Source organism: Siphateles boraxobius, unplaced genomic scaffold, assembly GCF_051911475.1.
Source record: "Siphateles boraxobius isolate OS27281-9 unplaced genomic scaffold, OSU_SipBor_1 24, whole genome shotgun sequence".
NCBI lineage: Eukaryota > Metazoa > Chordata > Actinopteri > Cypriniformes > Leuciscidae > Siphateles > Siphateles boraxobius.
The window spans coordinates 13,506,528-13,534,098 of NW_027508855.1; the positions used below are offsets into that span (position 1 = coordinate 13,506,528).

Consider the following 27,571-nt stretch of genomic DNA (forward strand, 5'->3'; position numbering starts at 1 on the left):
GACAGCCTTTCCCTTCCGCTGATCTCCATAACAGACGAAGAGCTGCTCTGAGGTCCTAAAGCTTTGCGTTCTGTCCACGTACAGGCGCAGAGCGTGAACGGGGCAGAGAAAAGCCAGGGCTGGGTCTGCCTCCTCCGGGGGCAGCGCTTGCAGGTTCACCACCTGGTCCCGAAAGGGGGTGGTAGGAACCTTATCCAGGCCGGGGTCTCAGGATAACGTGAGAGTTAGCCGGCCTGAATTCCAGGCACGATTCGCTGACCGAAAATGCGTGCAGGTCCCCTACCCTCTTGATGGAGGCCAAAGCAAGTAGGAGAACTGTCTTTTGGGACAGAATTTTTAACTCTGCTACCTACAAAGGCTCGAAGGGCGGTCTCTGCAGTGCGGTTAGCACCAGAGATAAGTCCCAAGAGGGTATAGAGGGGGGGGGCGAGGCGGATTCAACCTCCTCGCTCCCCTCAGGAACCTGACGATCAAGTCATGCTTCCCCAGGGATTTCCCGTCTACTGCATCGTGATGTGCGGCAATAGCGGCGACATACACTTTGAGGGTGGAGGGGGACAGCCGACGCTCCAAAGCCTCTTGGAGGAAAGAAAGCACGGAAATGATCTAACACCTTCGGGGGTCTTCTCCTTGAGAAGCACACCACTCAACGAACAGTTTCCACTTCAGGGAGTAAGCAAGCCTCGTAGAGGGAGCTCTCGCTGAAGTGATGGTATCTACGACTGCCTGTGGTAGATTACCTAGAACCTCCGCATCCCGTCCAGGGACCACACATGGAGTCTCCAATAGTCTGGACGCGGGTGCCATATGGTGCCCCGTCCCTGAGAGAGTAGGTCCTCTCTCAGAGGAATAGGCCAGGGAGGAGCTGTCGAGAGGAGAAAAAGTTCGGGGAACCAGGTTCGGTTGGGCCAATAAGGGGCAACTAGCAAAACCTGCTCCTCTTCCTCCCTGATTTTGCACAGTAGTTGTGCAATAAGGCTCACTGGGGGAAACACATACTTGCGGAGGCCCCAGGGCCAGCTGTGAGCCAGTGCATCCGTTTCGAGGGAATAAAACAACTGGCAATGGGACGAGTCCGGAGAGGCAAACAGATCTATCTGTGCGGCCCCGAAGTGGTCCCATATCAGCTGGACCGCCTGGGGATGGAGCCGCCATCCTCCCGAGGCCACAATCTGTCGTGAGAGCTCGTCGGCGGCACGATTGAGCAGGCCAGGGATGTGAACGGCACGAAGCGACCTCAGATGCTTCTGACCCCATAGGAGGAGGTGGCGGGCGAGTTGTGACATGCGACGGGAACGTAGACCACCTTGGCGGTTGATGTACGCAACGGTCGCAGTGTTGTCCGTACGGACCAGTACATGTTTGCCGAGCAGCGTCGTCTTGAGGCGTCTCAAAGCAAGGAGCACTGCTAACAACTCGAGGCAGTTGATGTGCCAATGCAGGTGGGACCCCGTCCAGGTGCCAGCTACTGCATGCCCGTTGTACGTGGCCCCCCAGCCGGTGTTGGAGGCGTCTGTGGAAACCACAGCATGCCTGGACACTTGTTCTAGGGACACACCGGCCCGGAGAAACGAAAGGTCCGACCACGGGCTGAGGGTTTGGAGGCAGGCCGGGGTGATTTTCACAGGGAGCGTGCCTCTCTGCCACGCCCACCTCGGGACTCGGTCGCGAAGCCAGTGCTCGAGTGGTCTCATATGAAGCAGGCCGAGCGGCGTAACTGCGGCTGCGGCTGCCATATGCCCCAGGAGCCTCTGAAAATGTTTCAGAAAAACCACTGTTCTGCTCTTGATAAAATTCAGGCAGTTCAGCACCGACCGGGCGCGATTCTCTGTGAGGCGCGCCGTGTGTTGGACCGAGTCCAGCTCCAAACCGAGAAAAGAGATCCTCTGCACAGGGGCGAGTTTGCTCTTCTCCCAGTTGACCTGAAGACCCAACTGGCTGTTGTGCTGGAGCAGCAAATCCCTGTGTTCGCATAACAGCTCCCGAGACTGAGCTAGTATCAGCCAGTCGTCGAGATAGTTGAGAATGCGAATGCCCTGCTCTCTCATGGGATCGAGGGCTGCCTCCGTGACTTTCGTAAAGACACGGGGTGACAGGGCCAGCCCGAAGGGTAAGACTTTGTACTGATACGCCTGACCCTCGAACGGGAAACGCAGGAATGGCCTGTGTCGCGGCAGGATGGAGACATGAAAGTACGCGTCCTTCAGGTCGATCGCTGCAAACCAATCCTGGGGACGGACACATTGGAAGATGCGTTTCTGCGTCAGCATTCTGAACGGGAGCTTGTGAAGGGCCCGGTTCAGGACTCGCAGGTCCAGGATTGGTCGTAACCCAGCCCCTTTCTTCGGTATAATGAAGTACGGGCTGTAAAAGCCGGCCTTCATATCGGCTACCGACACCGGCTCTATCGCGTCCTTCACCAGCAGGACCGCGATCTCCGCGCGCATGACAGGAGCAGATTTGCCCGACACCGAAGTGTGGCGAATGCCACTGTACTTGGGCGGACTCCGGCGGAACTGAATCGTGTAGCCGAGCCTGATGGTACGGAGGAGCCAGCTGGACGGGTTGGAGAGCACTTTCCAGGCCTCGACGAACCGGACCAGGGGGACCAAAGGTAACACAGGCATACCCGGGGTGGGGCAGCGAGGTGGAGGACAGGGACCCGGCTCGGAAGGCCCGTGGGCGGCCCGAAGCGGGGTCTGAGTGAGCCGTGCTGCACTTACCTGTCTCCACGGGGCAACAGAGGATGGGAGAGAAGGCGGATGACCGGGTCCTCGAACGCCTCGTGTTGCCGGCTGGCGAACAAGAGGGGGCTGGGGGGGGCAAGGCTGTTCCACAGGGTCGCAAACCGCCAGCCTCGCCCCCTTGGGACCCAGGGACGGAGAAATTCGCTCTTTTGATAATTTGGGTACCACTGGACTCCGGAGAGCCAATGGTGGAACGGCAACCAGCTGAAGAGTTAGTCCCCCCATCCCTGGGTGGCCTGTCTCAGGAACGTTTCTGACACTCGCCCCCTGGCTGGGCAGTGACTGAGACAGACTGGGCGGCCTGCCTGCTGCTGGTTCTACGCTGGGGCCTGGGTGAAGGCTGTTGCGGAGACCCCGCGGAACCGGAGGCAGCGGCAGGGGGGCGCCCTCGGCGAAGAACGGGCGGAGGGACTATCCCCGGCGGCAGGGTGGAGGCAACAGCGGGCCGCCGGGATAGGGTGTGTCGGGGAGCCTCCGTCCGAACCTGGGTGGCAGAGAACTGTTGGGCGCAGCTCTCCGCCATGTCGCCGAACAACCCAACCTGGGAAATTGGGGAGTCCAGGAACCAAACCTTGTCCGCATCCGCCATCTCAACCAGGCTGAGCCAACGATGGCGTTCCTGGACCACCAAGGTGGACATCGCTAGACCGACCGCACACGCCGCGACGCTCGTACCCCGGAGGGCGAGGTCAATGGCGGTGCGGAGCTCACTCATGAGCGCCCGATCTAAACTACCCTCGTGCATGTCCACGAGTGTCTTGGCCTGGTAGACCTGCAACAACGCCAAGGCATGCAAAGAGGAAGCGGCTTGCCCGCAAGCTCTGTAAGCTCTGACCGCCAATCCTGACGCGAACTCACAGGCCTGCGAGGGGAAACAAGGATCCCCCACCCAGGATGCAGCGGCCGTTGGACATAAATGAGTCGCAACAGACCGCTCCACTGGAGGGATAGCCTCATAACCCTTCACCGCTCCTCCGACAAGGGTAGTGAGGGAGGAAGAACTACTTAAGTCGTTTTCAGCAGTAAAAGGTGCCGTCCACGACCAAGTAAGCTCTTGATGCACTTCGGGAAAGAAGGGCACTGGGGCGGCGGGCTGAGAACCAGCACGGCCCGCCCCGAGATACCAATCATCCAACCGAGACTGAACAGGACACGGTGGAGGGTTCCACTCGAGCCCGACAGCCTCGGCGGCCCGTTTCAGCATAGCTGATAATTCTGGATCCGGCTCGGGCAACATTGAACTCCCGGAGGGAGACAGGGAGGGGTGAGGAGCCCACAGGGAATGGTTACCGGGCGGGACATCCAACACTACCCTTCGGTCACCCATCCCATGCAGCACCCGGGGGTGGGGCATGGTAATGGGGACTCGCTCTCCGCGGACGAAGGCGAGTCTCGCCCTCAACACTGCGACAGTCATGTTCCCACAGTGAAAACATGAGCTGTCCACAAAAGCTGTCTCAGCGTGCTGTAAGCCCAAACACGTGATACAACAATTGTGACCATCAGAGAGAGACAGGGAACGACCGCACCCAGAAACGCACGGGCGGAATGACATCTTGAAAAAGACGCAAACGCACCCGTGTTGCTCTTTTAGGAAGTGAAAAACTCTCACCAGTGCCGGAGCACACAGGGGAATGACCGCGGCAACACTAACACAGGAATGGTGCACCCTGTGCTAGTGAAGCACTCACTTCCTCGCCCTCAACCGACCGTCAGACAAACAAACACAAACAGAAATTTGGTTGCTGTGAAAACAGCAGTTGAGAGCTTAAAGCTCGCGATCACCGCTGCACTCGCGCTGTAACCACCGACACCAGGAGAGACTTCCCAAAGAAGCGCCGACACACTCGCTCGTTGTACAACAACACTCTTCAGATCCAGACATGAAGCTCGGCTCCGAAGCGAAAGGCAAATGGTGCGTGCATCCACTTCCGTATTTATACCCGCGCTGCGGGGCGGAGTGTGAGATGCAAATCTCGCACGCCAATGTGTATTGGCTCGTTCAATAATACTCGAAGACGATAGGCTCCCTAGCGTGATCCCATTTCAGTCAGCGTCGACTACGTCCGACGTTATCGACTGAAAGGGAACTCCTGAGTGTCATAAAAGATTATCTAGCAGATATATAGAGTGCTGAAAGGATGACATATTTTTGTAGGGCAAATACCCAGAAATTGTTTTTAGCACTTACAGTTCCATCGTCCAAAAGTCAATGGGTTTTTGCATTAATTTGTGCAGATTATCCTGATGAACAAAGCGTGTAAGAATCATAAACCTTTGTTGGACACAGAGCTTATTTTCTACAATAATCCAAAAAAAAAATCAAAAAAAAGATTCTAAATATTATCGTCACTTTTGGGTTGGCCTACAACAAATACATCTTTTATTGCAGATCTCTATTAGCAATGAGAACTTTTTTTTCAAAATTAGTACATCAGCTACATATATCATCAAGGCCAAAAGTTAAAATAACAAAATAACTAAAGGAATATTGAACAAAACCCCTTGATATACACAACAGCGGTGACCTCATCCTCTTGAGACTGTTTCACTGAATGCGGCCACAATAATTGTATTTTTCCTTTCAAAAATGCCAGTGTTCACGAGAATGAGTATGAATATTTCAACACGCTTGGCTACGGTTGTGTCTGTCATAAATGTCAACCATTTTGTGACGCACAGAAAAAGGAAGAGAGGAAGAGAGTGAGGGAGACACACACAGCTTTCTTGCCTGTGGTGAGACTGTGTTAGATTCCGCCACAAACAAAATGCCATTGGTGATGTCTGCCAGGTTTGAAACCATAGCCGCTGGGCAAGACGCATCAGATGCTGAGTGGGGTGGAGAGGAAGAACGGATAATAATAGGTCTTGCTGCAAGAACACACAGTTTAGTATTGAAATTACTGGTTACATATGCATTTAAAATTAATCACAGATGTGCTGATGTCGTCGGATAAATTAACTCAAACATTATACTAAAATGGCAGTACTGGCATAGCCATTGAACATTTCCACAATTATTGCCTATTGGAAAAAAAAAATATTGTTCTTTGAATACACATAAACACCTAGTGTGGCATGTTTTCACAATGGCCCAGTGTTGCCAAATCACTGAATTGGGCTACTTTTACACTGTAGCCCCCCCCCCTCCCCCTTGTAGCCCCCCACTGTAGCCCCAAAGACGGGGGTCCCCCCCCCCCCCCCCCCCCGCAACACATGCAATGGCTTTCTATAATAGCAGCGTCTTAAAGTCCACATGACATTTTTAACGTTTTTTGGCTTTTAGTATGAATATGTTTGCCTGAGGGTTTATCTATACGTTAGTGTGTTCCAGAACATTAACAAAATTCACACTTAGAACATTTCTGTCCAATCAAATGCTCTCTAGAATCTGAAGCATCCCGCCCCTTATGCTATAAATAGACACTGAAGACACTTTTATTTACAATTATTATATAAGAAATGCTGTATGTATGCTATTTTGGGATTTGTGACGTCATTAAACAGACCTAAAAAGGCATAATCATATTTTATGAAAACATACATATTTATTATATACAGTAAGCAATCAAGTGATTTGGCAGCCAGTGTTTAACTAGAGCATCTGTGAATGCTGCTTTTTAGATCTAAACTGCACTAGCATATTGATGCAGACATAAACAATAATTAGTGCACAGTAGGAATCCTAACCTTGTGCGGCATAAATGTTTTCGAAGAACCGTGTCCTCTCTTTTCCGGAACCAAGGAACCAAGGGGGGGATTATTCCAATTTAAAATAACTGTTTTCTATTGTCATACATATTTTAAAATGCAATTTATTCCTGTGATGTCAAAACTTAATTTTCAGTAGCTATTACTCCAGTCTTCAGTGTCACATGATCCTTCACAAATCATTCTGTTAAGCTGATTTTCTTCCATCAATGCTTTCATCAAAATTACAGAGTGTATTCTTTATTGATTTTATAACATATTCAGCTATAGACACACTTCAATGAAAGGTTAGGATGTTTTAAATGTAAGATCAAAAGGATAAACAATGCAAATTAATTTTCACAGCTTCTTGGCTCATATTTACCAAGGGTGTAGATAATTCTGACTACGACTATACATGCACTGTTCAATTTATAATGATATATAATGTTTAGTACAAACCCATAATCATTGTAAGATGTGCTGACGCAGTCAGAACTGTTTTTGGCCATCCTTGTTGTTTAGTTCAAATATTTAAGTAGCAGCTCATAAATGCAAAATAGGCAAGCAACCCTAAAATGAGAGCAAGCGCTCTAATATGACCCCTTGAAGTGAATGCAATCTGACTGGATGGACACAATTCTTAGAATGTGACATTCCACATCGAACTTGCACCTATAGGTATTCGCAGAGCAAATCAGCTGATTTTAATTAACACGTTTGTTTGCACCTATGCCGTGTGCTGTCTCATATTTTTCACTCAGCTGCAGAAAGAGGACAGTGTGTGGAGATATAATCATTGGGTATGTGTGAGAGTATTGCTGATAAAGCCTCACACCTCGTTTTCCTGTGAAGAATGTGGAGGGGTTTCGTGAACGAGATTGTCATCAACTTCAGAGATCTCCTCCTTTGGTGCCTAATAGAAAAACACAAGTCATTTCAGGATGATTTCACTGCCAGCACAGTTGCATAGGAATGAGAATTAAAATACAGCCCACAAAATCCAAAGATGTGACATTACGACACAAGAAAGTTCATTAAAGGCGAAGTGCTTAAAGTTTTTCCTCACTTAGTAATAATGCAGTTCTAAGCCAATTATCTCAGGCTTTGTCAGAGATATACAGTTTGCTCAAGAACCATGCAGTGGGGCTATTTTGCAATTTTCCAATTTAATACAAAATCGTTTATCAGAAATTATAAGCATAAAAATATGAGAATTCTAGTATTCTAGAAATAGTGCCGAATTTTAATATTTTTTCTTAATGTCAATGTTTTATTGTTTAAAAAAAATTATTATACACACACACACACACACATTCCTATTAAATATGAAAATGCTATTCGGTAACTTCCAGTTCATTAAATATTTTAAAAATGTTTTCTCTTGATTTTCTCTTACAAGATTAAGGGAACATTCCATGTTATAATTTTGCAAACATTATGGGAGCATCCATTTTTTAATGTTCTCTGACAAAGTAAAATTAAAAAAAACGTTAAATGAACATCTAAATGTTAAATGTCGCCTCTGGCTTGCTTAGTTGGGGACACTTAATATTCAGCAATATTATGGATTTGACTGCACTGACACTCTTGGATGAGAACTCAACTTAGCTGGATGATGAAATGACTGTTTTCTGCAGAGCTGCTTTATAGCTCAATTGAACTTTACACAGTTTTTTAACTAATTTCAACTGAATAATGTCTACCATTGTCTTTTCAGAGCTGCTTTACATTGCTTTAGTTGAATACAGTTTGCATCATTGAATCGTTATTTTTCTGTTTATCACAGTTTTTTTCTGTAGCCACTCCGAAGTCCGAAGTCTTTTGCATTTTACAACGGGTGAATCTCCAGTTGTCACTGGTAAATGTCGTTTGAACCTTTCTGGATTTGATCATATCAAGTGCTGTGAGAAAAGGCTATAAATCTCCACCTCCAACATCCTCACACACAATATAGCCTACTAGCCGAGACTCCTCCTTTATGTATGCAGATGTGACGTAATGACGAAAAGACATGCTTGAATTTCCTGTGGAAATCCACCAGTACCACTGGAATTAAAAACATTATTACAAGCTTACCGTTTTGAATCGAGCTAAGGCAAGGGAGATAGTTTTGAACACTACCTTGTACTTGCTCAAAAAAATTTATTTGGATAATTTTTAACCCAAAAAAGTTATGGACTGCAGCTTTAACATCTAACAAAACATTTCAGAAAAAAAAAAAAAACGTTTTTGTGCTAACAGGTTGAGAGAAAAGAACATATAACTTTGAACGAACATTTAACTAACTTTGAATAAACGATTAATGTTACAGGGAGAATGTTTGTTCATAACTTTGAGAGAACCTAGACAGAATGTTAGTCGAATTCCCTATTAGCTGGGTTTAAATCCTAGATTTTGAATGTTGTCTCAGAATTTTGTACCTCAGTGAATACTGTGCCATGGTGCTCCCCTTCTCAGTCTCTTTTACCCTATCAAATGCTTTTATATTATCTCTTAATTCCGGAATAGAGGTAGAAAAGGAAACAGAGGTATCTGGTCCGGCCGCTCCCTCACTCATGTCCTCCATGCCCTTGTCCACATCCTCCCTCTCCCCTGCTGATAGATGATCTCATTTGCAGTAAATCTGCTTGTGTCTGAGCCAGACATGCCAGAGAGCTCTGCCTCCACTGACAGCACACTGTTCTACCCCTACTGGGCCTAAAGCCACAACATATGAGCCGCATTTAAACACAGTTTAAGGAACTGTTACCTTAAGGAGCAAATCAACTTCACATCGACCATGCCTGGTTACTAAAAACAACATAATATGTTTAATAGGACCATAATCAAGGATGGTTTATGGATTATGTTGACACAATTAATGCCATATAGAATACATTTGATGTTTAATCTTAGCTTTGTGGAGCGGGATTTTGAACCAATGCGACTATTTATGAAGTTGAAGTCCAACAACAAATAATTTGCCTGTCACAATCATAACTAATTAGAAAATAGGCCTACAATAAAGGTGGGTCGCAGGTTTTATGGACTTAACTTCTAAAAGAGACGACGGATCAAGGACGGATTACGGACGACGACAATAGGACCAGGTCTCCAGCTGAGACACTATTGCAGCTCTATTGTGGTAGACCTTAAGACCTACACTGATATCTCTTTTAGAAAGTATTACACACAAGGTCATGTTCATTCTCTATTGTTGATCATTTTGATTCAGTTGAACTATTTTGTACGATTTTGAACGATTCATAAAAGAGTAGACAAAAAGTATCTGGATGACCAACTTTTTTTGGCGAGATTCTGAAGAGTGCATACAATGGACAGTTTTGGACACTGTCCCATGGGGCCACGGGAAAGGATTTGTGAATGGAAGTGATGCAATGTAACTGGCACTAGTGTGTCACGTGATAATGAAAATATGGCGAATGTAGTACGTCCAGATTACATTCATACTATTGTCAGTCACTTGTTTCGTTACTGAATGAATCAGACATTTTTGAAAACATGGATTGAATCAATTACTCAATTACAAATATAGTGCTGCCACCTACTGGTGGTTTTAGTTTCACATTTAAACATGTTTTTTAATGATTTTCATGATTTTAATTAATCATTTCATATTTCTATATTAAAAAATTCCGTGCAAGTTCTGTGCCACCTATACAGTGCAGATGGATTTAGTTGATACTGATTTCATGTTTTGACTCAGCTTCATAAATTAGTATATTTGTAAAAAGTTTTGTTATATTAGCTGTATTTAGTGTATCAGTTAAATGCTGTTACAATAATTTAGAACCTTATTGTTTTATGCCACATAAACAACATTTATTATGATACTGTCTCCTTAGCTTCTTTTTCAAAAGGGTAACTTCACTGTAGTTGAATTACTTTTAATTATGATTAGCTTGTACACTGCCAAACTATAGTTTGAAAGCAGCTTAGGAGGAATACTTTAACTTCATGCTTTAAAAAAACAACAGCATCGTATAATACTCCCTCTAGAATACATCAAAATACTCCGTAAGCAAATACAAAGTGCATATGTTCGCTTCATTGCTTTTGAGAAATGAGCACACAGGTGGCAAATAAAAGCACACCACAGGAGCACAAAGGACATTTGTTTAGTCTATCCTTGGAGAAGCCTCACGCTACTCTGTTTCATCGCAAAAGGAATGCGTACAACTACCGATTATGCAACTAGAATGTTAAACAGACCATCTGGAAGAATGGTTTAAGAGCACTGCTGGAGTTGTTTGAAAACGCATGGTGCAAATATCACGACAGCAGCAGCACTACTTATAATCGGATAACAGCATTCCTTGCATCACTGTTGCCATGCTATCTAATAACAATTCGCATAACTTAATACTAAGAACACTCAAAAGGAATCTGCCTGTACATGGTTAAACACATAATGATAAAAAATGCAATGCTCACAGCTCTGGCACTCATTCGACATTGAACATTCCCATGATGCATTAGGCTCTCGGCAGATCAGCGCGTTTTACTTTACTATTTAAGGCATGTAGTTAAAGGAAGAGATGGCACTGCTCTGGCCCACTTCACAGGAGTATTTGTGTTTCAAATGACAGGCTCTGTGTCTCATTCATTACGTCTGCGTCAGTTATGTAAAGCCACTGGGAGAAACACAGAGACGTGCTGAACTCCTCGCAAGACTAAAAAGCATCCTTCACTCTTTATAGCCACGAAACTCTATGGAACAGTCTGTCTCAACTCAAGAGAAAGGAACTGTGAAAGGGTGCTGCCCTTTTGCAGGTGATGCTGTCAGTGTCATTAATTTGCTCTGTTTCCATGTCCATTAAGAGTAATTGGAGTACTTTAGGCCGAGGATCAAGACAGATGTGTATGCTCCTATGGAGCTTGGACCGTGTGCCATGGGAGAAAAAGTCCACACTAATCACATCAGAGTTTAAAAGGTAGTAAAGATTTTTTTTAAAAAAAGATGAAACTGAAAGGAAAAAAAAACTGTTGAACCGATTAAACAAAAAGCAGCCTAAGTTCTGTCATGACAACTCTTGGAGTGTTTGGCATGGTAACGAATATTACAATGTTGATATGATTTGTCTTGATGGAATAGATCTGCTACGCTGCTGCTGCTGCAGAGAAAGTACTAGCTACTGCCAATACAAACATACTGCTGTGACCAAGTAAGACATGCTGCTTCTGTACAATATCTTACAAAAATTACCCAGAGCAGATCTATAGGGGTGGAGGGCTTCTAAAAGTGTGCTGCAACAGCTACAGAAAATGCTGACCAATATGCTCAGAAAAAAATGCCTTGCAAAAAAAACTGCATGCATTTTGCCTAAGAACATTGTTTTGGTTGCAGATGTATGCTGCTAATTAAACAACATTCACTGGCTACTAGGCGGCTTAATAACCAGTTAAGACGGAAAGGACCTCAAGCTGATAGCTCAAGATGTAACAGTCACTGCCTACACAATAATAGACATGGTAGCCTACTTGAATTCCTTGAAAATAAATTCCAGCACTACAGCCATAATGAAATGCATTACCCTTTAACGAACCGCTCAACTCAGTTCTTACCATCTCCGAAAAGCCACTCTGTCGCGTTCTTTTTGCCAGCAAAAAATACTGACTCTCTTCTGGTCGGCGTTATTTATTTATTTATTTATTTTAAAGGTGATACTCCGGAGGTTCGAGATTTAGAATGCAGCATGTCAACCTTTCTCGGAGACACTCGTAGTGGCATATGTGCGCAATTCTCCAATTTCCCGCGAAAACTATCGTCAGGTCTAAAATATAAACACTTATTATAATAGGCTTCTCATAGTGAATCGGGGTAAGACAAAATCACGTTTTGGAAGAAGAATTGTTGAAGTATTGACTTATTATTTAAATGTTTTTAAGTTTGAACAAAAAAAGAAAGTTGTGTCAACTTGTGTGTGCCTTTAACTTTTTCACATTCCACAGACTTATTAGTATGCTTGTGATGTCTTACATAAATCGTGCTACCTTCTTTTCTTGTCCCAGATCATTCATGATGAGTTGCTTTGGTTTCAGGTGAAGTGACACCAACACATCCTCAGCACAGCTCCCTCTGACTGAACTGTAGACTCTACGGGTCAGTGGTTCCTGTCTGCGATGAAATCTCTCCTAAAACATCTCACATTTAAACGGTTTGTCAACCACACATGGTCCAGAATCTAAAGAGACATCGCTGATCGCTCTGAACTGCCATTTTTACTGTTTTAGTTTGAAAGAAGAAGATTAGTCAGTCCATCAAAATTATAATGAATTAGCCATACACATTTAAAAAGTTATATAGCAATGATGCATTAAATTGATCAAAAGTGACAGGGAAGACATTTATAAATCTACAAAAGTTTTTTTTTTAAATTCTATTCATCAAAAAATCCTGAAAGAATTATGTATTTCCACAAAAATATTAAGCAGCACAATTGATAATAACATTGATTAAAAAATAAAAAGAAATTAGCTCTAAATCAGCATATTAGAATGATTTCTGAGGGGAATGTGACACTTAAGCCTGGAGTAATGATGCTGAAAATTCAGCTTTGACACTTCAAGTATAAATTAAATTTTAAAATATATTAAAAAGGAAATTTTAAGTTGTAATTTTATTTCACAATATTACTGTATTTTTGATCAAATGAATACAGCCTTGGTGAGCATAAGAGACTTTTTTCAAAAACATCTTACAAAACCCCAAACATTTGAACAGTAGTTTAGATATATTTAGATATATAAAAGTAGCAGCAGTCTTCAACATAAAGTCTTGCAGTGCGACAGCAGCCTAATGTTGTCGGTTTGGTGTCCAGTGGTAAAAAGACAATTAAAAAAAACCCAGTCTGAACCTGTCAGGGCCACTGTATTTGAAGCCATGCTGGATGGATTATTAGCGTAGCTGTGTATTACAGATATTGCTCAGGCCATACTGTGTAAGTTTAAAATAACAAGCATCTTACTGAAGTTCACTGAGTGAAATAATTCTATTATATATTTTTAACACACCAGGGACAGACTCCAATATTCAGAATATTAAATAGAACCTGAACAAAACAACGTGTTGAGCAAATATAATTGTGCAGTCAGCAGTACACCTCTACAGTCAGCACTGAGATTAATAAGGGTGAGTTGGCTGCACTAGGCCTATTAAAGCAAGGTCCCCTGTGCACTCGTTCATTCTGAATCCAGGAAATAAAGTTAACAAGCACTTAGACACCTTCACAACCTCTATATAGACACCTCAACACTTTAATAGTTTCTACAACACTATTAACAATCAGTTCAATAAAATCTCTTTGCCTGTCAGAGGCTAAGCAGGACTTGGGACTGTTAGTTCTCATCAAACAGCTATTTGTTGCTTCCCCTTTAGATCTATAAATATCCTTAATTAGCGTCTCCCATAGAGCCCTTCCACCCTCCGGTAGCGGATTGAACTACCTAGCCATCACTTCATCCCTACATTCTCTTCTGGTAGCATCATGGTTACTGCTTAGTAAGTGCTAAAAACACAAGGACGCTATATAAACAGCGTCTGCAATGTCTACCGGCCACATTAGTCTTTGCTTTCACTCTCCACAGCATCTCTTTTTGTGTAGTTAGTGCATCTTTATTCGTACTGTGCCCAGACCTTCCAAACAAATCGTTCTTCCTTAGATTTTTCAATTTTCTCACTATGGCGGATGCTATCAAGTCACCATCCAGGCCTCAATATTGTCATGAGGTACCTTGGAATTCCCTGAGCTACAGATGGCCCAGTGTAATCTTTAACCAGCATTACGGCTTGCCTCCGTTATTGGACCACCGAGACCTCAGCTGGATCGAAGGCATCTTCAGGAGGCTGGGGACGTCGTCTTGGCCTGGGTACTTGCGCACACCCATGTTCGCTCCATTTACTCAGGCCTCAGGACAGCACGTCTCTAAACTGCACAGGGAGATGAGTGGAGGGGTGTCGGAAGTGGTTGGTGAGATGAGCAAGTGGAAAATTAGCTTGGATGTCAATCACTTCGCTCCCTCTGAGCTTACGGTCAAAATACAGGACGGATTTTTGGAAATTGCAGGTATGGGTGAAAAAGTATACTATTCAATATATCATCAATATATATATATATTTTTTTTTTTCATTTTTTTTTTCAATTTCACCTTTCCAACAGAATTCAATGTTAGATAACACATTATACATGCAATTAGTCTACAAAAAAGAATAAGCCTGGATATATTGTACATAATTTAGGAATATTTCCTGAATATTTTTTTTAAATATTTAATATGATTTACAAAATATATTATTTGAGTTAATCAAACTCAATAATTTTGTGTTAATATATTTGATCCAAAGGAAAGCATGAAGAAAGACAAGATGAGCATGGCTACATTGCTAGATGTTTTGCAAGAAAATACAAGTAAGTGTTAACATGCACACTACACTATATCTGAACTACTGTTAAAAAAATAAAAGTTTTTGAATCTGTCTTATGCTCAACAAGGCTGTATATTTGATTAAATATACATTAAAACAGTAATATTGTGAATATTGTGAACTATTATTACATTTCAAAATAGCTGTTTTCTTAATATACTTCTAAGCGTATTTTATTCATGTGATGGCAAAGCTGAATTTTCATCATCATTAGTTCAGTCTTCAGTGTCACATGATCCTTCAGAAATCATTCTAATATGCTGATTTCTGCTCAAGAAACATTTCTTATTATTATCAATGCTGAAAACAGTGCTGCTTAATATTTTTGACAACCTTGATACATTTTTTTCTCGATTCTTTGATGAATAAAAAGTTCAAAAGAACAGCATTTATTTGAATTATAAAATGTATTTACTGTCACTTTTGATCAATTTAATGTGAATTAATGGCTGAATAAAAGTATTAATTTATTTAAAAACAAAACATTAACTCAATGTCTATTTTATTCAGCATATAATATTTCACTGTGCAATAGGCTTTATGCCCAGCTTCACTACTTCCTGAACTTCAGCCAGCTGCTTTGTTTCCTGTCTGCCATTATTGGACAAACTGATTAATCCAGATGTGCCTGATTATTGTTACTGAGGCCAGGCACACCTGGATTAATCAGTTTGTCCAATAATAGCAGACAGGAAACAAAGGAGCTGGCTGAAGTTCAGGAGGTAGTGCAGCTGGGCATAAAGCCAATTGTGTCAAATTGTCACAAAGCTGTTTATATCAATAAAAGCTAATTTATAGATTTTTTCTCACCACTTCCTAAGACTTCCAGGTGAGGCTGATGCTGAAAATCTCCAGTCGCTTCTGTCTGCCGATGGGATCCTTACAGTGGAAGTACCATTACCCAGTATTCCCCTTCCTGCTGATGTCATTATCCCTATCCAGGTATTGATTGGTTCTGACAGCCGTTTCATCTTTAATAATGCAGTCCGAACTTATTCACAAACTGAAGCTCAAAATTAGGCACTCAGTGTTCTGGGTGGCATGCATTGCACTCGTTTATAAGTTATTAAATGTGTCACCATTATATTTAAGTGGTGCTTTCTGTCATTCATAGTGAAGTGGCACTATTATTGTCACTATTGAAAACTTTTCTAGGTAAATCCAAGGTTGAACACTAGCCATTCATTCTCCAGTACTTAATTGGTCTTGTATAATAGGTAGACATCGCAGGTAGAGTAACTGTCTCTCAGGTGCTGTATTTTAGCCAGTCTAATGTTAAAAAGCTGACAGCTATTTGCATTTGCAGGGAAAAGTATAGGGAAAAAAGGGCATCTCAAAACATATTATTTCAATTGCATTGTTGTATTATATTATTGCAGAGAATGTGGTCATCATGCTTTAAAAATGGCAGATATTGTTTACCCATCGCATGTCTTATTCAACTTAAGCCAATTTGCAGCACCGTTAAGCCGTGCCGTCATAACAGGCAAAATGTTTTTCTTACACTACTGCAAAAAAGATTTCAGAAATAATTAGAGGTATACGATTCTACAATGCCCCATAAACATCAAATGCCAAAGTCGAAGCCAGTTTATAAATTAATCACCCTGCAATTCCAATTACCAGGCTCATAATTGTTCTAATAACCAACAAAGAGATTAAATGCAAGCTCTTATTTTCCCGCAGGGGACGTATGGCCTTTCTCCACCATCCAGAAAATGAATAATTTTTGTGTACAGTGACCCTGGCATTTTAGGGTCTTGATTTGGCATTTAGGCACTTGACTTAATTTGAAAACTGTTTCACGTTTGCCACAGATTGAGATGGAGGCAAAAACCGTGGGAGGAAAACAACAAGACGGCAACGAGTCTCAAGATGCTATTGAAGCCGAGACTAAACCGGAATCATTTGAGGGAGAAACTCCCGAACCCTCTGTCTCAACTGAGCATCCTGAGGGCGAACGAGACCAACAGACTGTATCTGATATAGATCCATCTAGAGAACCACAACCCCAGTCCATCCCAGAAGCTGCACCAGGAGCCTTTGAGTCTGAAAGAGAGCAGGTTGGAGAACCCAGTGATGGCATAGATAAGGACAAAGAAGGTACTATTCAAGAGGCGGTTGAGGGCATCGAGCGAGACACAGAGGAAGTCCATGAGTCTGCAGACAAGCCTCAGGCTCCGGAGACTCCAGACACCATCACCTCCGAGCAAGGAGGGCAGGCAGAGGTCACGCAGCTTCAGGAACTGGAGTGTGAAGAAGGATATACAGACCCTGCCGTGACAGAAGATGAGCAACCAACCTTTGGGCAAACCCAGGAGGTGTTCAACCCTCAACTGGAGCTCCAAAAGAAAATGGATGTAGAGAAAATGTAGGCTACAGAAAACATCCCCAGCTCTTTCATTAGGCTACGTCTACATTAATCCAGATGCATTTGAAAATGGCATTTTCTTTGTCCATACTACTGTTTTCAAGCGTTTTCCCAAAGTTTCTTGTCCACATTGAACCATCAGAAATGCTAAAATGATCTTACTGCGCATGCAAAATACGTAAAAAGCTTACTGAGATGATACCAGACATAAAGTTCTCTTCTGGCGCGATAATTGTATTAACACAATATTTCACCACTTACTGGCGCATCCAGGTCACACTCAATTGCCATTTCATGGTCTAAAACACGATTGCCCTCGTGTTTTCCTGCAGGACAGAAAGTAAATTTTCTGTCATCTTTCCAGGAATGTAATATGAAGATTGTAAAAAGTAACATTGTTCTTCAGCAACACTGTGGGAGTGAATACAGTTCCACATACCAGGCACATCCCGGTATAAACATAGATACATACACTGCCCGGCCAAGTCTCTGTTTGGATTTAAATAGGCAAATGCTTAAGAGTCTATGATTGGATGGTTATAGCAGTGCTTATTATGTTTTTAGCATGTTGTATGTTTGGCAATTTTTCACTAAGTGATGGAGTGTGTGTAGCTTTCCTTTTTTTTAAACAACCTAGGAAGACGCATCATGGCCTGATTCCAGGATGACAATGTCAAGATTCATCATGCTCAGATTGTGAAACAGTGGTTGGGAGGGAGCTTGAAGAATCATTTTCACACATGAATTGGCACCTCTGAGTCCAGACTTGAAATTCATTGAAAGTCTTTGGGATGTGCTGGGGGAGACTTTACAGAGTGCTGGAGTACTCTATTGTCAATACAAGATCTTGACCAAAAAATGATGCACATTTTGATAATTTTTTGATCAAGTTCTTGTATTGACAATTCATTTGCTTATTTAAATCCAAACAGCAATTTTTTTTTTTTGGCCGGGCAGTGTATATTGGTACAAAATGTGTCACATGCGTTGTCATTTTCGAATACCTCATGAGGTGTTTTCAAATGTATCACTTTTGAAGACCATCTTCAATAAGCTTTGTTTTCGCAGGACACACTGTCTCAGTGTAAGCGGAAGGACAAAACATGTTTTTCTTCCAAATATATCTGGATTAATGTAAATATAGCCTTAGCCTCTTGATTCCCATATATGTTTTTGAGTTTACTGTAACATGCATCCTATTAGCACTAATAAAGACCTGAGCACGATTGTGTGAAGCTTCTTGTTGTGCTTTACAATAGCATGAATGATTAATCAAGGAAAGCTGAGAAATGTTCAAACTTAAGCGATAGACGGAAATCTGTCACATTGACACCTAGTTGACTTTCTGTTGTGCTTACAGAGAATTTTACATGAATCATTTTTGCAGTGAATATGGGTGCACATAACATCCCTTGAGTTCTAGTATAATTGTATAATTCTTATTGAGCACATAAATATTCGTGATTCATTAACCTCAAACTCTGAAAATTAGACAACGAAAGAGCTCGGATCGATTTAAAGAGAAAAATCCAATGGGCAAACACATCAGTTAATCAGCAGTGGAGGACCGTTTTCTTCAATATTTTCTCTCCACATCCTCGTGGAGGAGATTGAAAGTGAGCCAAAGCGTTCGGAATAATCTCCACACTGATCTGTCACCCAATTACCGCCACCGTGCAGAGACAACTCCCATGGAGTCATTCCCATAAGCACACAGCCAATCTGCCATCCGAACACCCAGATGTGATCGAGGACAGAGGATTGTGAGACAGAGACAACCGAAGGAGAGCATGATGCTCGATTTATTACTCGAAAACATCCGAAGGTTATACAAGTGGGATGAGCAAACAGGTGTAAATCTGAGAAATGATATCAGTTCTATCTGTAATGCAGCTCATTTATTAACTTGATTGAGATTTGCAGAGAGGAGTAATAAAAGGCTTGCTTTCGTAAAATCATTTATTATAAAAACGCATAGCATACATCCCTAAACAAAAAGAAAAAAGAACACCCACCAATAAGAAAGAAAGAAAGAAGACACAATAAACAGCACTTGAGAAAGGCCCAGTTCTCAGAGAAGACCTTCATATAAATAGTACAATGTGATAAGAATTCAGATTATTCAAACAGGGCCTTCATTCGAATTCAGGGACAAAACAAGATTAGGTTTAAATGAGGGACAGAAGTCCATAACATATTTCAAAAAGATTCAATTTCAACATCAAAGCTTGATTTCGCATCCGAAATGTGTCTGAATGGAATTTGTAACTCAACTCAAGCACACATCGCATTCTCAGTGTCATCTTACTTGATGAGATCGGCATGGCGGAGCAACAGGTTAAAGAGAATCGTAATTTACCAAGCAAATTAGATAAAAGCATAGGTCAAATGAAAATTAAGAGATTATTTACTCACCCTCATGTCATTTCAAAACCTTATGACTTTCTTCTGGGGAACACAAAAGAAGATATTTCAAAGAATACTCTGAAGAACTATTTTATTATTATTTATATATTTTATATATTTTTTGTCTATACAATGAAAGTCAAACTGGTTTAAAACAGCATTGGATCCTATTGAAACTATTGTTTGGAGAATTTTCTTTCTTCAAATATCTTCCTTTGTTTTTCACAGAGGAAAGAAAGCCATACAGGTTTGAGACAACATGTAGGAGAATAAGAGATGATTTTTGGGTGAACAATCCATTTAATTGTAGTCATTTGAAGGGAACTCTATCGCCCCCTTTAGGACTGAGAGGAATGCAGGTTAAGTATATACAATGAGATGTGCCATTACAATGTTGACCATGCATTCGCATCTACATACATGTTTCCATGCCTATGTCCAACCGTACAGAAATTGGGCCTGGTCTCATCCCATTTCACACCTTTTCCTTCTCACTTGACCGGTAGCTCTATCACATTTGTTTATCTTCATTGATATAGTAACTGAAAGCTTCTGGTATTTGATCCAACCATGTACTATGTAGAGTAACATTTAATTTATAAACTATTCACTAGCAGATTAATGACTTTTGATTTAAGTAATTTTTTGAAACGGTTGAATCTAGATTTTAACACTGGCTTGGAACAAATACCACAGGCAAGCGAACACCAGTTCACTCCCTGACATCAAAGACTGAAACTGAAGCCATGCTGGGTTCCTGCTGTCTGGCCTCAGGTTCTTCCATGGGTTCTGCGGGCAGTTCGTTGCTGTAGAGGTAGTATGGAGGGGTCTGTCGGGCTTCAATGATGAGAACACCTTCCGGAGACAGAGAGGCGAACACAGTGACAGGGTCCACATCAGATGGGATTCTGTGAAAGAAGAGAGAGTTCAGAACGATGTCCATTATCCACCACTAGAAATAAAAGTTCTAAAACCGGATTTTTACCGACATAGAATGTCTGGATCCCCAAAAAATCTTTCAGTGAACCATTTTTTCTTAGAGTGATAAACATTTTAATAATCTAAAGAACCTTTGTTTCCGCTAAATAACCGGAGAGGTTACATGAATGTTAAAGTTTCTTTATGGAACCATAGATGCCAATAAAGAACCCTCATTTTTCTTAGTTTATCCCCCTTACACACAAAAGCTGTTTGATGGTAGTGAATGGCGGTCCTGATTTTGAAGCCCAAAAAAAGTGAATCCATCCATCATAAAAGTAATCCATACAACTCCAGGGGGTTAATAAAGGCCTTTTGAAGTAAAGCAATGTTATAAGCAAAGAAAAATATCCATTTTTAAAACTTTAAAAACTAAACTAAAATAACTAGCTTCCGGCAGACGGCCTACGCAAGTCGACTTACAGTACGCCAAAAGAGTAACCCCTGACGCGATGTAGGAGCATTGTAAGCTTTGACACCTGTTGCAGTTCAAACAAATAGGGCTTGGCAACAAACTCAAGCTTCATTTCTCTTATATCAAAATCCTCCGACATTTCTCTTTATAAATTGTTGTTTTAGACCTCTAATTTGTGACTGATGTTTTGTTTTGCTCTATCCTCTGCACTTCTATGTTCGTCAAAACATCATGCGTCATGTCAGTGGTTAATCTCTTGCCATAAATTGATGCGTGCGGCTGTCTGCCGGTCGGAAGCTAGTTATCTTAGTTATAAATATGGATATTTTTCTTACTTAACTTTCTTATTTTCACTTCAGAAGGCCTTAATTACCCCCCCCCCCCCCCCCCCCCCCCCCCCCCCGAGACGTGTGGTGTACTTTTATGATGGATGGATGGATGGACCTTTTTGGGCTTCAAAATCTCGTCCTCCATTCACTGCCATTATAAAGCTTGAAGAGCCAGATTTTTTGTTTATATAACTCTGATTGTATTTGTCTGAAAGAAGAAAGTCATATACACCTAGGATGGCTTGAGGGTGAGTAAATAATGGGGTAATTTTAATTTTTGGGTGAACTACTGTATCCCTTTAAATGGTTGTACATTGATACATATTTGATATCTAATATCTAAATGGACACCAAATTTTGCAAATTAAAAAGTGCTTTTTGATTGTACCTTGCAGCTGCACTGGAACAAAGCTTGAAACCAAATGTTACAATAAGAACTTGAGAATAGTCAGTTTAATATTGACATCTACATGTACACAGAATAGTCTGAACATAACCCAGATTAACTGAGGTCTAACACAAGTCTTTAGGTTAATATTAACCCAGAATGGGAATCATCATGGAGATTGCAAACACTATGCCCTATACTCCGTATATTCTCATTTTGGTTTAATTTTCAACTAACTTAATTTTCTCTGTGGCAGCTTGTGGCTAAAAGATAATTCTCAATGCATTTTGTGGTTTTCATTTTAATGTTCTGCCTGCCATCACTTGCAATGAGAAAGAGAGAGAGAGAGAGAGAGAGAGAGAGAGAGAGAGAGAGAGAGAGAGAGAGAGAGAGAGAGAGAGAGAGAGAGAGAGAGAGAGAGAGAGAGAGAGAGAGAGAGAGAGAGAGAGAGGGAATCCTGCTCCAGGTGCTGGCTCAGAAATAGAATTTGTTGCCAATTATTACAAATCGCCTCCTGATGCAAAGTTTATCACCAGAAATTTCCATCTACACACTAGTCTAATCATCCAGCAGGCAGACTGACTGCAGCCGTTTTAATGAGAGGAGTTCTCACTGTCTGTTTGAATGTGATGCCTTTAAGGCTGGATTAACATATCTGCTCTACAGAGAAAGGGTGGAACTTGTTTTAAACATGAATGGTTGGTGATATCATACAAAGCTACTTCCTGCTGGTTTTCTACAACATAAGTCTAAAGGGTGGGGGAACTTTCCGGGCTGCTTTAGAGATTCGAGAGACGAATGCTGTGTTTGGATAATGCTAGTTTAAATAATTGTACTTAACAATATAAATTAATTCTCACAATCAGCAATATTGTAACTTGCAGTTCTGAAAGTTGTTCCAGGATCAACAAAGATGTTGATCCAGGAACATGTGGTACTTGGTGAAATCACGTTCACCTGTAGTTCTATGTCTGTTTAGCTTCATTGTGTTTTTATTCTGTTCCCTGGTCTGCTTGCCTAAGTTTGTTTTGTATCCCTAGTTAGTTTTCTTGGTTATTAATTAGCTCTGCACCTGTTCTGTTTTTTACCTTGATTGCCCTGTCTGTGTATTTAAGCCCTTAATTTCTTAATTTTAAATGTAATTAAAATTTGAATTTAAGGAAGTACAATTAAAAAAATATATATTCATATATCTAATACACTACTGTTCAAAAGTTAAGGGTCAGCAATATATTTTTTTTAATTCTTATGCTCACCAAGGCAGAATTTATATGATCAAAAATACAGTAAAAACAGTATTATTGTGAAATATTATTACAATTGTAAATAACTGTTTTCTATTTTAATATATTTAGAATGTACATGTGATGTCATCATTACTCCAGTCTTCAGTGTCACAATCATTCTGAAATCATTTTAATATTTGGTGCTCAGTGAAAATTTCTAGTTATTATCAATACTGAAAACACATTGTTACATTTTTTTGTGGATATTATATATTTACATAAATTTTTTCTCAGGTAACTTTGATAAATAGCAAGTTCAAAAGAACAACGTAATGTTATTGACACCTATCTATGATACTACTTTAAAATGCAAGTTAGTTAGCTCACTAAGGTTTTCTGTACTGTTTTTATTTTATGAATGTTGAGAAAGAGTGTGAGAGAACACAACAGAGAGAGATAAAGAGAGAGAGAGAGTGTCCCTGAGCTTTGTCAGTCATCATGGCCAAATAAGGCTGGAAGGTTTCACACTTGTTGCCAAGCGTCTACTGAGTTTATATAAACCTTTAGCATGTAGCAGACTGCAGTAGCCTGACACTATTCAATTAGCACAGTAATGTTATAGCGGTGACTCAGACATCGCAGCTCTGCTACTGAGGAGCAAATGGCAGAGATTTAGACTTCATTCAATAGCTGAAAGCTATTAATAAAAAAGCTCAATGTAATTTATGCGTGGCCTGTATCTTCTATAAGTGTGTGTTCTTAGCTTAGTTTAGCAGAATGCTAATGTTCAACTGTTGGAATTTCACACAACCAACATGGCCTGTCAAAATCAAATTAGCTAAGCAGTTTACATTAGATGTCGAAGAAAGACTTATTTAAAACACTGAGAGGAAGCTTTCATTATTGTTCAAACGTTTAGGGTCGGTATAAGATTTCTTAATATTTTTGAAAGGAGCCTCTTAACTACAGTAAAAATGCATTAATGTTGTGAATATTATCGTTTAAAATAACAACAATTTTTTTATTTGAATATATTTTTAATGTAATTTATTCCTGTGATGGCATCTATTATGATTCAGCATCTATTAGCTACTCTTCAGTGTCACACGATCCTTCAGAAATCATTATATGCTGATATGGTGCTTAAGAAACATTTCTTATTATTATCATAGCTTAATATTTATGTGGAAACTGTGATTTAAAGGTTTTATTTTAGTTAATCTTTTCTAATGTTATAAAAGTCTTTACTGCTTTTTTGTGTTTTTTTTCCCTTGCTGAATAAAAGTTATTTCATGGATTTTACGGACCCCAAACATTTGAACAATAGTGTAAAAAGTGCTGGATTTGTTCAATAATTAAACTCTCTTTCTTTCTTAGAGTCTATTTCTGTCTGTCTCTGTCAGAGAAACAGCATGTTGAGAAGATCAAAAATCAATTCACGATGTCTCTTAATTACTGCAGACATCGGAACCACATGATATGTTGTCTATTTTATCTCTAACTTTGATTATTTTCCTCTGCCTCTACCATCCAATTTGACTCTCTGAAGAGCAAGAAGAAAGCAGAGAGGTTGTGGCGGGTGGAGGAGTAATGCTTTGTGTTGCTTTAATAACTCAGAGTGACATTCCTCTGGAAGTTGCTTCATCATTCTAGAAGGTTCCAAATCAGAAGCCCCCGGAAACTTTCTTTTGATACAATCATCATACTTACTGAATTTTCTTTGTGAAGTTTTTGGTAACAATTCCGCCCTCGTCTTGCTTTTCCTCGTGTTTCCCTGGTGAAAAGACATAAAAGCAGTTGTTAACGCAGAGATCGATACGACAATACAACACTTGTGGATAAGAACTTATTTCGAAAAAGATGTTGCTTTGAATCCCCGCACTGGTTGCTCACAGAAGTGTAACCTTTGCCACACTGACATAAAATTAGATTTTTTAGTATTTTTTAGTAGAGGTTTATTAATATCAGATTTTCTAAAGTGCGTATCTATACCACGAATTTTATTTCTCTTGCCATTTATACGCCAAATTTTTTTTACGTGCATATGCTACGCACTGAAAACCCCTTAAGGATTAGGGATGGGGAGTGCGTGGGTATTACACGCCATAAAGTGCGTATCATATGCACGCGAAAACGGCGTATCATATGCACGCAAAACTTATTTTTGGCGTATAAATGGCACGAGAAATAAAATTTGTTGTATAGATACGCATTTTCGTGAGATTGTGCTGTATACGTTTTTTCTTCTTCTTTTTTTCACATTTTACTGACATTGCAAAGGCAACACTATATATGATTTTGTAGTATTTCAAACCAAGAAAGCCTGTTGGCCTCATTCTCTGCAGCTGTTGGTCACTAAATGCCAGTCATGCCATACTGTGTCTCGGTGCGGCCTACATATCTACACTAACCGACTCTTTAGAAAACACTTTGAGCACAAACACATATGATTGATTATTATGCTCATAGCACTTTCAACATTTCTAAACAACAAATTAACCATTTAAAATATACTGGGACGCAAGAACATTTTGAGAGCAAAATCTATCCATATAGACATTTACCTACTGACATACTGTTCAATGGCCTTTCCCTATTTAACAAAGAAATTCAAACATGGCTGTGGCATTTGACAATGCTTTACTTCAGGGCAATGTTGAACTTAAATATTTTTCTGATTTTGGTGGTCCAAAACTGGTCACCAGAATCTGAGTTCAGTTAAAAGGCCTTAAGTAAAACAGTGCGTAGTGTAGTTCACTCTGATATCTCTGTGTGACACTTTTAGAATGAGGTTATGTGACGTTAAGTCTCACTGTCCCCACCCTCCTCCCACTGTGAATGAGTGACCCAGCTGGAATACCAGCACAGTGTTTATATTAATCCCTGCTCACCAGGCCTTTGCTCTCTCCTGAACTCTGAACTTCTGTCCTGCCATCACAGTCAACAAAATGTATTTCTGTAGCAGGCAACAACTGGCTTTCAACTTTTCCGCATTATAAATACACAATTTTCGTTTTTACAAAAGAACTTTAGTGATTAAAGATAAAAGTATGGGACTAATTCAATGTGTTTATTGTAAATGGTCCTCAAGGGATCTCAGCAGGTGGCTGATTACAAGAGATCAGCTGATAATGTGCAAGTCATACTCAAACCAAAGGCCTTCCATTCTCAAACTGCAGCGGAGAGACAGCAGCAGAGATTTATGGAACAAGGGTTCCAAAATGCCATATTTTAAATAGGATAGTAAAGAAATTAAAATGAGACATAAAACATACTAAGTCAATTTTGAGAAATAAATACTTTCATATTAAATGATCTATGTGCTATATGAAATAACAAAATACATAAATACAAATACATACTTGGCAGAAATATCTGTTATGTATTATGTTGTAAGACAGGGCCTTATTAATGTAGGAATAATGACTAAAAAAACTACCAAAAAATGGAATACGTTAAAAAAAGTTGCTATGTTTCATAGTAATTTAAATGCATATGACAAACTGCTTAATGCTCCTCCATTTAGGATAGAAGCGTCTGGTAAATGCACAAATGTAAATTATATTCCATTCAACGTTATTCCATGATTAATTATTATAGGCTATCAAGGTAATTAACTTTGTGTTCTCATAACTCATCCTTCTCAATGATTAGAAGTGTTTTCTCACCTGACACCTCTATAAACCCGTCTTTAGTTTTGACATTAAGCTCCTCGGGGTTGAAGCTGTGCACGTTCACGCACACTTTCCACGGCTCGTCTGGGTTGGTCGGGGGCGCGCTGGATCGGCGAGGGCTCTCGCTATACATGGAGCTGAAGCCCTGCGGCGAGCCTATGCTCGTCCGCGGGAAGCCCGTGCGCAACGAGCCCGACCACGGCGCGTCGAGACGGGCGCTCAGCCGTGGTCTCGCCCAGCCGGGCCATTCCATCGATAACTCGTCGGGAAAGGGTGGCAGCCCAAAATCATCTTCCATAAAGCGAGATGCGAGTGACTGTTCCCGGAACGGATCCCGTGGAATCCTCTGTCGGTTGCCCATAGTGTAGTAATCCCCTTCTGCCATAGTGAAACTTTGAAAAAGTGAGTTTAGACAACTTTTCCTGTTCCTCTTCGCGTTGCTGTCAGATTTCCGAATACTATAAATTATTAAATAGAGCGCAACACGAATTCCGTTTTTTTTTTCGCAACAAAAGCGCAAAAACTCTCCAGGCGCGTGATTACGCACGTAAGTTTAAGCTTACCGATGTACTCATGTATGAGTTCTAGAAGTTTACTGACGATGTAAGTGCTCTTTCACTGGTTTATATGTGATTTACCGGTCTGTAAAGTCCAGAAAGTACTCGGTGGCACACGACAGCTGACGAAAGACCCTCCCTATCCAAGTTTAGACCCCGGGCTGTGAATGGCTCCACTGGACAGCGACTGGTCCAATCCCACCCTCCCCCAGATGACTCATTCACTTCATAATAGAACACTACTCACTCCTCAAGGCCGGAGAGGAGTCACACACTAAGAACAACACTAATAACGTTCTAAACACGAAATGTGACGAAATAGTAGGCCTATCTCCTTTTCCTTCTTCAAACGAGTCCTCCTT

General features: G+C 41.1%; 2 protein-coding genes across 2 annotated transcripts; one reads left to right on the forward strand and one right to left on the reverse strand.

The window, feature by feature from the left end:
* The first annotated feature begins 14,121 nt into the window (after window positions 1-14,121).
* LOC143749309 (uncharacterized) lies at window positions 14,122-17,668 on the forward strand. The gene is made up of 4 exons (XM_077241847.1): window positions 14,122-14,506; window positions 14,785-14,848; window positions 15,687-15,807; window positions 16,683-17,668. The coding sequence occupies exons 1-4, from the start codon at window positions 14,122-14,124 to the stop codon at window positions 17,238-17,240; spliced, it is 1,128 nt and encodes a 375-aa protein (XP_077097962.1). The 3' UTR covers window positions 17,241-17,668.
* A 1,509-nt stretch (window positions 17,669-19,177) lies between these two features.
* Window positions 19,178-27,533, reverse strand: hspb8 (heat shock protein b8). The gene is made up of 3 exons (XM_077241541.1): window positions 26,647-27,533; window positions 24,689-24,752; window positions 19,178-20,550 (listed from the first exon to the last, which is right to left on the reverse strand). Exons 1-3 carry the CDS (start codon window positions 27,035-27,037, stop codon window positions 20,355-20,357), a joined length of 651 nt encoding a protein of 216 aa, XP_077097656.1. The 5' UTR covers window positions 27,038-27,533; the 3' UTR covers window positions 19,178-20,354.
* Between the last annotated feature and the right edge of the window lie 38 nt (window positions 27,534-27,571).